The sequence below is a fragment of the Blennius ocellaris genome, assembly GCF_963422515.1.
Source record: "Blennius ocellaris genome assembly, chromosome: 2".
NCBI classification, from domain to species: Eukaryota; Metazoa; Chordata; class Actinopteri; order Blenniiformes; family Blenniidae; genus Blennius; species Blennius ocellaris.
This window is the reverse complement of record NC_137651.1, coordinates 11,190,765-11,206,207: the sequence shown is the minus strand read 5'-3', so window position 1 is coordinate 11,206,207 and position 15,443 is coordinate 11,190,765. Positions and strand designations below refer to the sequence as shown.

Below are 15,443 nucleotides of genomic sequence, written 5' to 3'. Positions count from 1 at the left end.
ATTCATTTGACCTGAGTCACCGCTTCCTCTAAACGCCTCAACTTTCGCTTTTCGTTTCCTTTAAACGTCTTTCCCTCCGTGTGGCCAGCAGGGGTCCCTGCTTGCACGTCGCAGCTCCACTGACTTCGGGCTTCATCTCTTGTGTAACGTTTCCAGGGTTCTGAACGTGCTGTGATATTATTGGTGCAGAGATGCACGGAGGCCTGCTTCACCTCATGCAACCTGGAGATGCAGTAAACAGGCCTGCGGGGCGGGAAAGAAGCGGTCTGGGTTGTGACGGAGGCCGACAGGGAGGTGGTTGCACATTATTATTATTATTAATAATAATAATAATAATAATAATAATAATAATACTACTACTACTACTACTACTACTACTACTACTACTACTACTAATAATAATAATAATAATAATAATCAGGCGACTAGAAGTAGTTTTAATTTTATTGATGTAGAATTGAACAGTGAACAGGGCTGCAGGTCAGCAGAGGAGAGGAGAGGGGAGGGGGGAGTTCCCGTCTGGACTCTGACGTCACACTGAGGGGATTTCCACGCCGCGCAGCAGCCAATCAGAGCGCAGAAGCTGCGGAAACACAGACCTGATGCAAAGTGCGTGTAATCGCCAGTCCACACATGGCTCCAGGACCGAGCGGTTCCTCTCCCCGGTGCTCAGGGCTGAACCTCACCGCCTCCGTCCTGTAAACATCACACTTTTATTGCCGGAGGAGCAGAAAACTCCGGACTTCTGAGGACACTTGGCTGTAGTTCCTTTTTTTTTTTTTGACGTCTTTAAAGACTCCTCACATGCGATGAAAGACATGGATATGTTTAATGGCAACTCTGGTATGTTTCAAGCCTCTATTGTGTGTTTTTATTGTGTTTGTGAGAGAGAGAGAGTGAGAGCTGACATCATCCTCTGGCATGTGATGTGTCATTGCAGAGGAGCCAACACCCATCCCCGGGACCCTGCCCGCCTTCCCTCATGCTGGCCCCTCAGACCTCAGTGAGTTCTCCTTCTCCTTCTTGTCTTGTTTTTATTTAAATTTCTTTTCACTTTATGCTCGTTGACACAAATCCATGCTTCCTCCTTCAAAAAAAGGGGAAGTAACCTATGAAGTGTATTTCTGCTTCTGCCTGTTGGTTCACATGTTTGTGAGGTTATAAAGAACAATCCAGACAGTATTTCATGTATTTGTGGCTTCAGAGCTCACAAAATAAGAATATCATGGAAATGTTGATAGTTTCAAGCATTTTGTTAGGATTTGTGACAATAACATTTGGTCAAGACAGTAGGAAAAGTATGTGATACTATTGTTTTAATAAGTTATGATAATATTCTGTCGCTGTGCATTTGCAATTCAAAAATCTCTCAGAGTGCCATAATTTGCCAGGCTGTGTCATAAAAAGACCTATAAGTAACAGTCATATAGAATAAAACACTAAAAGCTTTAAATATTTTAGGTTATGTGCAATAAATATGATTTGCCTGGACGAAATAATATTTTTGCCACTGTATAAAATCCTTTGAGACACACCCCCATATTCATTACTCACCACTTCACGGGGACACACACTGTGTAATTGCTTACTATAAATCCGTAATTATTTTGTTTTTTGTTCTAAATAAGTTCCAATAAACTACAATCTTCAGAAAATTCTGTCCATGACCAATCAATAAAAGCAGTAAACGTTCAGATTTGATGAACTGCACTAACAGATGTTAGTTTTTCATGCATCACATTTGTGTGGGATCAGTTTGTGACCGGTGTGAGTCCAGACAGACCACAGCCCCCCGTCCACCAGGCATTTATATGTCTGACCCTCGTATATCAAATTAAGTAAACATCAGAAGAAGAACATGTGACCTATATGGATACAAGCAGCTGTTTTTCTGCGACGGTAAACCACACAAATCCTCTCGGTGCTCATCTTATGACCATTAAGCTCCAAAATGAGTCGTCCATGTGACACTTCATGTTAATGTCATGTGTCCTCAAATGCAAATATAACATTTGGTATGAGTAGCATGTATTACCATTGACATCAACATGTAAATACTTCTCAGTCTACTGTGATCAAAAGTCTTTTTTTTTTTAACGCTGGATGAGCATTGATTTTATATTATTAAAATGTGATGATTCAAATAATGAATCCGTTTTTCATTCAGGCTTCCATCTGAGATTTAAATTGATTGTCATCACTGTTTACAGATCTTATCTATGAAATCATTGCTGAGGAGAATGTGCGCTCGAGCGTCTCCCTCCCCGGGCCTCCTCCTCCTCCTGGTGACCTCCTCTGCCACACCCCCCTCGCACAAAACCACAGGACCCCCCTACAGAGCTCCCCGCCCACGTCCAAACCTGTGCTGGTGGCGCGAGGCACCGCCTGTGAGGTGAGGATGAATTCAGGGTGAGGTGCTTCTGTATCAGTGGAGTCATTTGCATTTGTGTTGTTTTGGTTTGCGCCTCGTCTGGTTTCTTTGGTCAGCCTTGGGAAACCTTTGATACAACTATAACATAAACAATCCTATAAAAAGAATCCAAGATGAAAACGTCATTCAATTCAATACAATTTTATTTATATAGCACCAAACACAACACAGTCATTTGTCAGTGCTTTTATCAGACAAATCATAAAGTGTATGAATCTGAACTTGTTTGTCGTCATCTGAGCCACTGAAGCTTTGTAACAATTCCTAAACAAGAGTTGGTGAATTATTACACAAAAGATATTAAAAGGTGTTTTGCTTCTCAATAAGCAGGATTAAATGCTTTGTTATTAGAGGTATAAATTGGGTTTGTGACAGTTTGTCCAGCACTTTTCTAACCTTTCAGAGATTCTTCGCCTGAGATTACAAATACTGAATTCAAGAACCCAGAATGAGAAGTGCATAGTTAAAGAGGTAATTCTGGAGTGTGACTTGATGCACTGGTTTGTCCTCGTCAGGCGGTTGAGCATGGGTACGGCTTCCTCACTGTGGGGGGGGGTCAAAAACAGGAATACGTGTAGAGGGACTGCAGTGCCGCTGAGCACTCGTGCAGCGCGGCAGGCCCGCCGTTTACCATCAAGCACGTGGTTTCCAGTCAGCGTTCAGGGGAGGACCGTTGTAATCTGATTCGTGAGCAAACAGCAGCAACAAAACGGGTTCAACACGTTTCTAATCTCAATGATCTGCTGAGGCGGCGTGGCTAAAATTAGTGTGCAAATGCAGCTCGTTATAAATGTTATGAGTGTGTGAAACCTGTGTGTGTCACACACCTCCCTGCCATGCTCCTCTGTGGGAGGAGGCTGAGAAGAAAGGAGGAGGAGAGTGAGAGAGAGAGAGGAAGAGGAGGAGAAGAGCTGTAATCTGACCCCTGCTTTCAGTTTGCTGTCCTTGTGTTGACCAGCCAAGCCCTCCCGGAGGTTAAAGGTTACATTTTTCTCTCTGTGTCGCCCCTGCAATTGGTGGGTGGACATCAGGCCGGCCTGTCTTCCTTTTTCCTGCTGCCCGCCTTGCTCCGCCGGGCTTTTGTTTTAGTTTCTCTGGGTTTTTAAGGCTCGCAGGTATGCTCGGGCGGGCACTCTCGCGGCCCACGCAAACCGCTTTGACAACAAACATCTGCAGCTCGACGACTTATTAGGAAACGTGATCTAATGCGGAGGCGTCAGCCGGAGCTCTGCAGCAACAGTCTGATCGGCTTCACGGGCCACAAGGGAGGCAGCTTCTTTACCTCTTTGTTCCCCGCAGGCTTGAATCTTCATCATTTGTTGAATCAGTAAGTGTGAAACTTCAACGGTCATATTTTTTGCTTTCTTTTGTTGAAGTCAATTCGGGGGCAGAGAGAGTGTGTGTGTGTGTGTGTGTGTGTGTGTGTGTGTGTGTGTGTGTGTGTGTGTGTGTGTGTGTGTGTGTGGATGAGTCATGGTGTAGTAGAGAAAGTAAAAGAAACGGAGAGAGACAGAGGTATGTCGCACATTAACTGCAAGAGGGAATGGAAAGGCTCAGCGGTCTGTGGTGTAACGGAAAAAAAGGATCAGATGTGAGGAGGAGTCAGAGAGCACATGGTCGACTGTGTGCAATGATGGAAAAAGTGCATGTGTGAAGGACGAAAGATGCAGCCAGTCGTCTCCAACCCCACCTGATGGACACCTGCTTCTCTATTCTGTTCTTTGAGAAAGTCTGTTTTTATTATGCGCTGCTGCCGCATAATTTCTTGAGTTTACAGCAATATTATGTCACTTCACTTTCAAAAGGCAGGAGACTCTCGAAAGGAGGGAGGTACTTAAAAACACAAATAGAATCGTTCAACCACACTTGCTGTTTCATAGCAGACATGCCTTCACCAACGCCACTTTGCAATGTTAAGGTTAAATCATGTTCTGTTATACATACATCCATACAAACCAACGAGAACGGGCACTCAGTAGAGCACATACCTTCGACAGCGGCACATTTGTCACCATGGAAACCAATAGATTACAAGGTCATCTCATGGCAGCTCATGGTAGCTTCAGCGCTGAGTAACGACTCACCGCCGAGCTCCGGCATCGACAATAGAGTAAAAATCTTTCTTCCCCAGGATCGATTCGATCCTAAAATCTAATGGATTGGTCCTTTGAGGACGACAAGTCATTTGTCAACCGTTCATCCAATTCAGGTTGATAATTTTTGCGATAAATTGCTAAAATGCATACATGCATACAATCCAATAAATACACACGGACAAAAACCTAACCTTTGACCCAACTCTCGTTGGTAAAGGACGTAAAGAAAGAAAGAAAGAAATAAAGACACGCAGACAAAAACCTAACCTTCACCTCAATTCTTTCATTGGCGAAGGTAACAATAAAATGTTGGCAACATAATAAGGATAATCTTTTGGTAATGGTCTATTAAAAAAAAACCATAAAGTTTAATGTTTGAAGCTCTTGTTTTTGGTTTTAGTTTATTTGTAGTTTTGTGATTATTTTGTTAATGCTGCTGTCTCGGCCAAAGAGATCATTGCTCTAAACCAGTTTCACCGGTTCAAATAAAACACTACTACTATTACTACTGCTACTACAAGTGTCCCTCGCTTTTGATTGATGGGTGTGATCTGCTCATTGTGCTGCAAAATAATGGCTCCTTAATTGGCGCTAATAAGCTCTTTTTTTTTTTTTGCTCTATTAATTCATACTGTGAAATCTCCATAAATAAAAAGTAGTATGGCGAACATTTTGAATATGATCACATTATCATAATTGAAATGTAAAAAATAAAAAATAAAATGCTTGAAACCTTTTATCATCATGTGTTACTATCTTATTTACTCAATGTGGTCATTAAGTAATAAAAAAAGTTTGGGGTTTTTCAATTTAATTCTGATGTTTATTTGTAAGATCTGAAAAAGATTTATAGGGGGAAACTAACATTAAACTGTCCCTATGGTGTGTGGTGTGAGGTGAAAAAGGTTTTACTACCTCTGGCTTCATTCACATGTCACAGGATTATCTTTTATTTTTCTAAAATGTACATGAAGGAAATAACATACAATACTCAAAGTTAGAAAAACTGAGATCTGCATTGATAAATCTCAAAATATTTTGGATTTTTAGTTCAAATCAGTGCAGATTTTCTTTCTGACTAAAGTTTAAACTGAGCTCGCGCTCACAGTCAAAGTGTGAAACTCCTCAATCCCGCGTTAATCCCGAGCTGAGTCATGCAGTCTGCAGACAAATACTTGTCCCAGAGCGGTTTGTGTCTAAAGCTCATCTGAAGCCACAGAAGGCTTGTGGCCATTCTGAAGATGAACCAACAAAGCCCCAGATTGTGTTGAACTCAATAAGGATGCACTTTAAGTTTGACCTTTTTATTTGTCACGCACGCAATTACACACTATAATGTGTAGTGAAATGTTTTTAACACCGGATCCAGACTGAAACAGCAACGTCAATGACAAGAATGAAAACACACAGAGCGATACGAATACATTTATAGATAGATGGATGGATGGAATAAGCAAGATAAATCAAAGTGTCAAATAATGCAAAACATATTTGTACGATGCACTTTGTCTGTTGACTCTGTTGTTCCAGGATCATCAGGCAGCCTGAGGAAAGAAGCTCCTCCTGACCCGCTCGGTTTTCCTTCAGGCAGCGGTAACGCCGCCCTGCTGGCAGCAGAGAGAACAGTCTGTGGGAAGGGAGGAGGGCTCCTCAGAATCTTCCTGACCTTTCACCTGCATTGTTTGTTGTAGACATCTTGCAGGTTGGGGACGGTTGTTCTGACAGTGCCCTGCCAGGTGATGATGATGATGCTCCCGGTCAAAACGCTGACAATGCACCTTGAGAGGGAGCTTAATGATGGTCTTACACAGTCATATAAGTGTATAGTGAGTTCAGCAGAAGGCTCAGCACACAGGCCTGGGGGCCACCGATGTTCAGGGTGCGTGAGCGTGATTGGACACTTGCTGACTGCTGGTCGGAGGGCTGTAGACCGACCTGCACAGGGAGGAGGAGGAGGAGGAGGAGAGTGTGATGTCCTGCAGCTTAGTGACCAGTCCGGAGAGGATTATGGTGTTGGGTATTGAACTGAAGTCCACAACCGGCATTTGCGCATGATGGGCATTGGCGTCGCTTCGTAATCCGTCACTTGTTTAGTAATATTTCGATGATTAACTTGTGTTTTCTTCCTCACAGCCAAGCTACTCTGCAGTGCGGCGGACGGCGTGCTCCACCAGACAGATGGCGTCGCCTCATTCCTCGCGCAGAGCCCCCTCCTCCGCCGGCACCTCGCTACGTGGTCGCGGATCCCCGCGCACGAAGACGGCCGGCTGCGTCTCCCCGGAGAGCCTGAGCGACGCCGACATACTGGACCGCGTGCTGGAGAAGCCGCGGCTGGTGGTGGCGGAGGAGCCCAAAGACCGCGGCATGAGGTTCCGATACGAGTGCGAGGGACGCTCGGCCGGCAGCATCCTGGGAGCGTACAGCACCGACGCAAACAAGACTCAACCTGCCATCGAGGTAGACACTCTGGACCTCTCAGGCCGACGGTTGGGGAGGAATTTAACCCCTTGAATCCCCACGTAGCAGATGGGTGGAGTTGGGAGGATGTGGGTTGGTGGTGCAATGTAGAAAGTCCCCTCAAAACCCAGTGTGGTTAAACAGAAGAGGCGGACCCCCCCCCCCCCCCCCCCGTCTAGTGACTGAGAAACACACCGACACGCTTCTCACTGTTTCCACACAACTACACAGAAACCGTGTTCAGTTTGTGTGATTAAATCTAAGATTTCTTAAGAGACGCCCTGCCTCCACATATATGCATTTCTTGGTGTTTAGTATGAGATTCTTTTCTTTTTCTTTTTTTTTTAAGATTTATTCAGTAGGTTCAGTGATTCTAAAAACCCAGCAAAGTAATAATAGATTACTGATTAAATTACAAATAATTCCACTAATTTTAATTATTTTTGCTCTATGGGTCTGTTTTGGAGGATTACATTTTTTTTCTTCTATAATTGTCTCTAATTTTCTAAAAACCTTTGGTTGCTGACTGGACAAACAAAGCCTGAGTCAAGTTTGTCGCTTTATTGTATCAAAACACTTGCACTGCTCGGTTACAGCTACTGGAATATTTACATTTACATTTTAAATTTCTTTAACTTTTGCATTTATAATGTAGGATAAACTGCTCTTGCCACAAAATGAAAGGAGTAAATGGAGTCTATAAATAATGCGTTCCTTTTTTTAAAATGCACATATCTGTAATTGATTGTGATGTAAATGTCATGAAGACCAAATATTTGTGCAGTAGGACTTCAATTATCACAATCCTTCACACTATCTTATTTCACTATTTTAAAGACCTAATTATCTGACCACCCTCTAGTAATGCTTTTTATTTCCTATAACTCAAAATAACCTTTAACAACAAAATCATTCCTCCAGAAGTCCAACATTAACCAGCAATTCACATTGACTCAAAAGAAGCTTCCCTCTTCTCTCTCAGATTCAGGGTTCCGTTGAGCACATTAACAAGGTGACGGTCACCGTGTCCCTGGTGACCAAAGACCTCCCCCACCGGCCGCACCCGCACTGCCTCGTGGGTAAAGACTGTCCGAACGAATCGGGAATCTGTGTGGTCTCCTTCAATCCTCACAGCAGCCGACGTCACAGGTGAACCTCGGTCCCGTGCAACTCTCATGATGTCCCTGTGATTTCTCAGTTTCGCACGTTATTAAATCCGGATGTGCTTCGACTCACAGCTTCGCGAACCTCGGTATTCAGTGCGTGAAGAGGAGGGACCTCGACCAGTCGCTACAGAAGAGAAGAAGCCAAAACATCGACCCCTTTCAAAGTGCGTCACGCAGAGACGCACAAAAAATCAATTCTTCAAGCGAATGTCCTCGAGGCACGGCTGACGTGTTGATCTTGTGTTTTCTCTCACCCGTCAGCCGGTCACACAAAGGGGATCGAGGACATCGACATGAATGCGGTGCGCCTGTGTTTCCAGTGTGAGCTGGAGTGGGACGACGGCAGCAACGACTCGCTCAGCCCCGTGGTGTCCAAACCCATCTACGACAAGAGTACGAAGCACACGCTCCTCTTCCTCCACGGTTCACCGGCGACAATCAGAACCACGTGGCGCGTTTCTCGATCCTCGCGTGATCTGCTGTCGTTTCTTCTTTTTTAAAGAGGCCACGACGACGTCGCAACTGAAGATCAGCCGTTTGAACCAGTACCGAGGTTCCTGTTTGGGAAAGACAGAAGTTTACATGCTGTGTGACAAAGTGCAGAAAGGTAAGCATACATTTTGGAGAAAGATTGATTAAAGGGTGTGTCAGACTAGAAACTAATTCTAAAAGTAAAGTCAACTTAAGACGATATGAGCCCCGTTTCTGTTATAACAGTTTTATTCATATCCTGTCATTAGGATTTGGCATATTGCCGGTAAACATAACTCTTACTACCATAAAGCACATGTGTCACATTTAAAAGGTGTGTGCAAGTAATCCACCACAAATAACTTTCTCTGATCTGGAGATTCATCACTGTTCACAGTGTATTTAAAGTATTTCTGTAAAGTTGTACACTGCAAAAGATGTCAAAGCTACATTTTTGGTATTTTGAATTTTGAGCCAAGTACGAAAAAAATAAATAAAATAGAAATGACTATTGATTCTTGGTGCGTTTCTTGATTTGCTTCTGTGTGTGTATTTGGCTCCAGATGACATAGAAATCCTCTTCAGACACGGCTTGTGGAAGGCAAACGGGGAGTTTTCTCAGACAGACGTGCACCGACAGATCGGCATCGTCTTCAAGACGCCGCCGTACCAGGACCAAGACATCTCGGACAAGGTGGACGTCAGCGTCGTTCTGCGTCGCATCTCTGACCAGATGGAGAGCGACCCGGTCACGTTCACGTACCTGCCGCAAGACATCGGTCAGTCAGACGCGGGATGAATTCACTGGTCACAGTTCAGATTAGTTGCATTACGGGTGAATGTGAGGTCATGGGGTTTTTGTTCACAGATCCATATGAGGTGAAGAGGAAGAGAGCCACCATCAAGTCGGACATCACTTTCAAGGACAAACCTTGTGTCAGAGGTGAGAAATTGACGTCGGAGTGACTTTAACCCAAACTCTTGACCGACCGTCAGTTTTATTTCTCCCCGCTTTATTTTGTGTATGTAACTTACTCGGTTTGTCGCCCTGCAGCGGAGAGTTTACCCGCACCAGAACAGACCTTACTCTTCCTCCTGGGGACGCAGAACGTGATGACTCCCGACGAGAGGCTGCAGCCCACGCTGCCCGCTGCCTCCGCCGTGGAGGAAATGAATTACTGTGAATCCCAGGACGAGGCGGCGCTCATCAATCAGCTGCTGGAGTCGCCGGAGTTCTGGGAGGTGTACAACAACCCCGCTATCCCCTCGCCGGCGTCCGCGCCGTGCGGCTTCAACCCGACGCCCGACGCCGGCTCCACCTTCGCCAACACCAACATGAACTTCAACCAGAACAGTGGCTCTTTCGTGCCGGACTATTCCAATTACATTGACTTTCAATTCAACACGCTGTTTAACGAGACTCAGAATGTGCAGCCGGAGCTGCAGGACGACATGGTTCAGGTGAAAACTGAAGAGGAGCTCCAATGATGGGACTGCTTGGATCATGAGGCACAATCGACTTTCTTTTTTTGTACAGTTTTGAAAACACCTTCTTGATGAGGGTTTGACACCTCAGCCACGCACCGCGTACGTGAAACCGCTAAGGGTCCCTTAGCTCAGGGCCAGTGTCCACTTAGCATTATCTTTCTAGCACAAATTAAACACTCGCGTTTATCATGTATAATCTCACCATGCTCCTGCAGCAGTCGGTGGCCGGCTAATCTGCTCCCACAAAAGGGATTTTGTGTGTGTGTCATTATCATTTCCATTTATCTGGTGCATCAGGTCCAAACGGCAAGCTTCTCTTGCACTCGTGAAGTAATGAGTCCTGCTCTATCTGACGTAATCCATGGAAATAGTGACACTGAGGACACGAGGGCTTTTTTTTTACAAAAATGTCATGATATTCATGGTTCAAATATTCTCTTCTAGTTGAAAAACCAACTACTAAAGCTTAGAAAGACAAATTTGAGAGACATCTCATCTCTTTTTAAACATGTCAGTACATTTAAAGATCAGATGTTCTCTGTGTTTGCCACAGAGCTTCGCTAATGTCTCTTGAACATTAAACATGTTCAGAATCTTCACTCTTCGGTGGTCTTGTAGTCTGAGACGTTCCAAATAAGTTATAATGAAACTGAATGTTGTTCATCTCCTTTCGAAGATGGAACGACAAAAAAAAGTCTTCTGCAATATTAATCTGGTTTCCATCCAGCTTTGTGGTCCTGATCCAGCAGCTTCTGCACTTTGATTTGTTCCATTTTGGTATGATGACAAAATTCTACGTGAAGTGGGGAGGAATCCTACATTGATATTAAAGTAATGCAACTGTTGCACACGAAAGTCATGCATTGATTCTCGGCTTGCAAAGTGATAAAAATGAGCGATTTTATCCAGACAAGTGTCATGAGTGAGGATCGTGTGTCATACATACACACATCAGGCGAGTTTTGACCCAAATTTGACTGAATACTTGCACAAATGGTGCGAGGATTCCATTCAAATGACTAAAGTAGTGAGGTTTCAAGTCCCCAGTTGTCCCACGCCAGTGAGATCTGAAAACAACAGGTAGGAAGCAGGTTGTTTTTGGTACAATCAAATAATCTCAGCTGAGTTGTGGAGGTGAAGGCGATCATTTATAAATTGCTGTTTTGAGAAAATGACCTGACTCGTGAAGAGAAGCGGTCAAAAAGTCTTAAGCACAGTAGTTTCACATCACTTTCTTAGTATTGCTTTTGTAGTTTGTTTGTTGTTGTTTTTTTATTCACCGGCTGGCCTATTTAATATTTAATCTACCGATATACAATAGAAACCACTTTTCCTCTTCATTGCTCTGTTCATCAGCTCCTTTTGTGCCGTAGTTTCACTCTCGTGCTGAGTGTTTTAATTTCCCGTCCCCACCCTGTCATTTATTCCACTGTGACGTCCCTCTGTACAGTTTAATTGAAAATATGTCAAAGATGGAAAAACAAAATAAAGAGTCATCATGTGCACGTTAAAGTTGACTGTGTAATGACAACAGAAAGATAATTATGAGTGACACGTGACATTTCAGCATTCTTTTGTCCTCCACTGTTTCCCACACACATTCCTGACTGCATCTGTCATGCACAGAAACAACAAACCTGCAGATGACGTGTCCTGTAGCCTTTGATGTCTCCATTTTATATATCATCAGTGTCGTGCTAGAATCCACGAAAGGACTAGTTGAAGGAGTCAGACTTATTCGGAGTGTGACGCGTCTCTTTCTTTTGTCTTTTGTTTTGGGTTTGAGGTTTACAGCTATGTTCAGAATAATAGCAGTCCAACATGACTAACCAGATAAATCACTGTTTTTGGTATAAAACATAATAATAAATGGAAAATAATTTACCAGCAGGTGTAGTAAGGTCAGAGGAACCAACAGACCCAACGTTGATGATATGAATACTCCTGGGTCTGTGTAATTGACTAATGAAGTAAAAGGGGCGTGTTCAAAAAAAATAGCAGTGTGGAGTTCAATCAGTGAGATCATTCATTATGTGAAAGAAACAGGTGTCAATCAGGTGGCCCTTATTTAAGGATGAAGCCAGCACATGTTGTGCATGCAATTCTCTTTGAAAACTGATGAAAGATGGGTCGTGCCAAACATTGTTCAGAAGAAAAGCGTGCTTTGATTAAAAAGTTGATTGGAGAGGGGAAAATGTATAAAAAAGTGCAGGAAATTATCGGCTGCTCAGCTAAAATGATCTCCAATGCTTTAAAATAGAAAGACAAACCAGAGAGACGTGGAAGAAAACGGAAGACTACCATTGGAATGGACCAAAGGATAGTCAGAATGGCAAAGACTAAGCCAAGAGTCTGCTCCAGGGAGATCAGAGACGGTTTGAAGGTACATGTGAGTGCTGTGACAATAAGAAGACGCTTATGTGAGGCTAATCTACCAGCAAGAAGCCCCCGCAAAGTCCCACTGTTGCAAAAAGGACATGTGCTGAAGAGGTTTGAATTTGCCAAACATCATGTCGGCTGGCCTCTTGAGAAATGGAGAAACATTTTGTGGACTGATGAAAGTAAGATTGTTCTTTTTGGATCCAAGGGCCGCAGACAGTTTGTCAGACGACCCCCAAACACTGAATACAAGCCACAGCACACTCTGAAGACCGTGAAGCATTTGAGTTTGTAATGAGAAATGCCGACACTGCTATTTTTTTTAACACAGAAATATCACCTTTTCCTTCATATTCTGTAAAGTAATTAAATATTGATACTTTTTTCTTCATGATTTGTTGTACAATACCATGTGCAGCGTTCCTAATGAAAGAAAATAAAAAAATATTCTAAGGATTTTGAGCTTTATTCACTTTTATAAAAACACTGCTATTATTTTTGAACATAGCTATCCAGCAGCTGAAAGGCTCCTTTTAAGATTCTCCTGAATGTGGCTCACGCTGCACACACTTGACAGAAAATCAGAACCGAGACCAAGAAAAGCTCATTTTCTGCTTTCTATGTCAGTGTGTGGTCACTGCTGAGTCAGCGTGGTATTTGTCAGGGTTTGGGAAACTAATAGATTGAGACATAGTGACAGTCACTGAAAAAAAAAACAAAACGACAGTTTATTGTCCCAAGTTTTTCTTTTTTTTTTTTTAAGCTTGACCTCCAGTGATGGGCATGGTGAGGACATGGAGGTGAACGGTGTAACAGTGGTGGAGGCTGCCGTTGGTATTGGAGAAGAAAAGAAACTTGTGTTTCTGCACATTCTCATTTGGACTGGACTTTCTCGACGTTTCCCTCGGTGTCAAAACTGAGTTTTCAGCCGCAGCTTCATTATGAACTTTAGTGAACTCTTACCACCTCATGATCACCTGATCACCTGCGGAGCTGTTTTTATAAAACAAACACCGGTGTGTCTAGTTGTGTCATGGGTCTGGATCCTGTTTGGTGAGTGCAGGTGTTCCATTTTCGATGCGGCGCCCGTCACCGTTGACTTGACCGCAACACTGCGTGGTTTGCAGCCGGGAAACTCCGCGCCGGGCTCCTTTCCAACACCTTTAATCTCAGTGCTCAAATGGAATTCAGACATTTCTTGGGAAATGGTACCAGCATGACCTCCTCAGACTTGTCAGGACTTGTTTTCACGATCAGCTTTTTTTTTTCTTTTTTATCTCCAATGGTCAAGGCCTGTGATGAAGGGAGACAGAGAGAAGCTGTTTCATGAAGACTTGCAGCTGTAAATGTGTCTTTTTACGGCACGGCTGTATTGACTTTGTTTATAAGGAGGTCCTGATAAGAGTCCAAATCTCATCCAGTCTCTTGCAATTTGCCAAGATTGCTGTAAATTGTTCATAAACGGTTTGGTCCCATTATCAGAAAAAATGTCTGGATTAATTGTAGCTCAAAGTACAATGAGAACAATTACTGTTAAATTGCACAAGATATGCGTCTCTGCCAGTCAAAATATTTTGGGTGAGAAAAAAAAGTTAAATGTTTCACTTTAATATCACATTAGATTAAATGATCTAGTTGAATGTAGTTTGTGGAGAATTTCTTTATGATGGTTTGAGCAACTGTCTTTCAGATACTTAGAAATATATAACATCAATTTTTAAAATGTGTGTCTGCGGAATATCCTATGAATAATACGTTTCCCAAGACACCAAATCCCCATAATTATCTTTGACAAACTACACAAATAAATGATAAGAGAAGATATATTGCTGTTAATCAAATCATGTATTTCCCATCATTTGATTCAGTCTGACAGGCTCCAGTATTTGCAGAAGTGATGGTTGATTTATGGTAAACACTGAGCAGGAATCATGAGTTATGTGCGGACGAAACCATCTAGTAAATTATCACACAAAGGGAACCAGCAATGGACTGACATAGCCTTATCCCTGCCAGTAAGGTCATACTGCTCAGATAAAGCCATACAGATGTTATTGGTCTGGACTTTCTAAAGTTTTCCACACTATAGAATAATATTGTTGCCGTCCATATGGATATGGATTAAGAAGTTTAACTCAAGTGATAATGAGATGATTTTAATCTCCATGTATTGTCTGCAACTATTGTAAGTGTTAACGTTTTAGATTTTTACCCTGATACTTACTTTAATCATTTCAATTCAGTTCTGAAATTGTGTTTTTAATGAGATATGTAGTTAAGTGTGTGAGCTTAGTTGCGGATTTGAGGATGTTTCTGTGTGGACTTGTGTGTGTGTGTGTGTGTGTGTGTGTGTGTGTGTGTGTGTGTGTGTGTGTGTGTGTGTGTGTGTGTGTGTGTGTGTGTGTTTTCCATGGTATGACGTGGTTTCCTCTCACAGTCCAGAAACTGGCCTTAAAATCTAATGTCTGACTCTAATTTGCCTGTATGGGTGTGATGGTCTGTCTCCTGTAATGGACACACCACTTCTAGCTTCATGTGCTAACGTGATTCTGATCGGTCGTTTCCCCTGCGAATTAAAAAGGTCAAGCTTCTTTATTTTCAAGCTTCAAGTGAGTAAAGATGAACCTGATTGATGCTCTCCTGTCATCAGTCTGGCTTGAAAGGAAAAAAAAAAAAAAAACACACTTAATGCAGCTTTATAGCAGCACAGGGAAATTCCACTCAGTAACTGTATCGTAAGCATTGAGGTTCTCTGTTTACACTCGCCAGGTATCATTTATGTCCCCGTTGCTCAGGAACAACACCCATGGGAGTCCCCGAAGCATTCGCAAGACCAGACACACACACACACACACACACACACACACACACACACACACACACACACACACACACACACACACACACACACACACACACACACCACCACCACCACTAAGGGCTGAAAGTGAAACT

The 15,443-nt window shown here is 43.1% G+C and overlaps 1 protein-coding gene across 3 annotated transcripts; it reads left to right on the top strand.

Annotated features, from left to right (window-relative positions):
- Positions 1 to 668: 668 nt before the first annotated feature.
- On the top strand, positions 669 to 12,829 carry relb (v-rel avian reticuloendotheliosis viral oncogene homolog B). Of its 3 annotated transcripts, XM_080513149.1 has the most exons (11): positions 669 to 843; positions 941 to 1,003; positions 2,211 to 2,392; positions 6,661 to 6,984; positions 7,967 to 8,133; positions 8,223 to 8,314; positions 8,412 to 8,543; positions 8,653 to 8,757; positions 9,185 to 9,400; positions 9,490 to 9,564; positions 9,676 to 12,829. In XM_080513149.1, exons 1-11 carry the CDS (start codon positions 810 to 812, stop codon positions 10,107 to 10,109), a joined length of 1,824 nt encoding a protein of 607 aa, XP_080369275.1. In that variant the 5' UTR covers positions 669 to 809; the 3' UTR covers positions 10,110 to 12,829. The 3 variants fall into 3 exon arrangements, with proteins under 3 accessions (XP_080369275.1, XP_080369277.1, XP_080369276.1); XM_080513151.1 differs by lacking the exons at positions 669 to 843; positions 941 to 1,003; positions 2,211 to 2,392 and adding an exon at positions 2,846 to 2,902; XM_080513150.1 differs by lacking the exons at positions 669 to 843; positions 941 to 1,003; positions 2,211 to 2,392 and adding an exon at positions 3,453 to 3,758.
- The last annotated feature ends 2,614 nt before the right edge of the window (positions 12,830 to 15,443 follow it).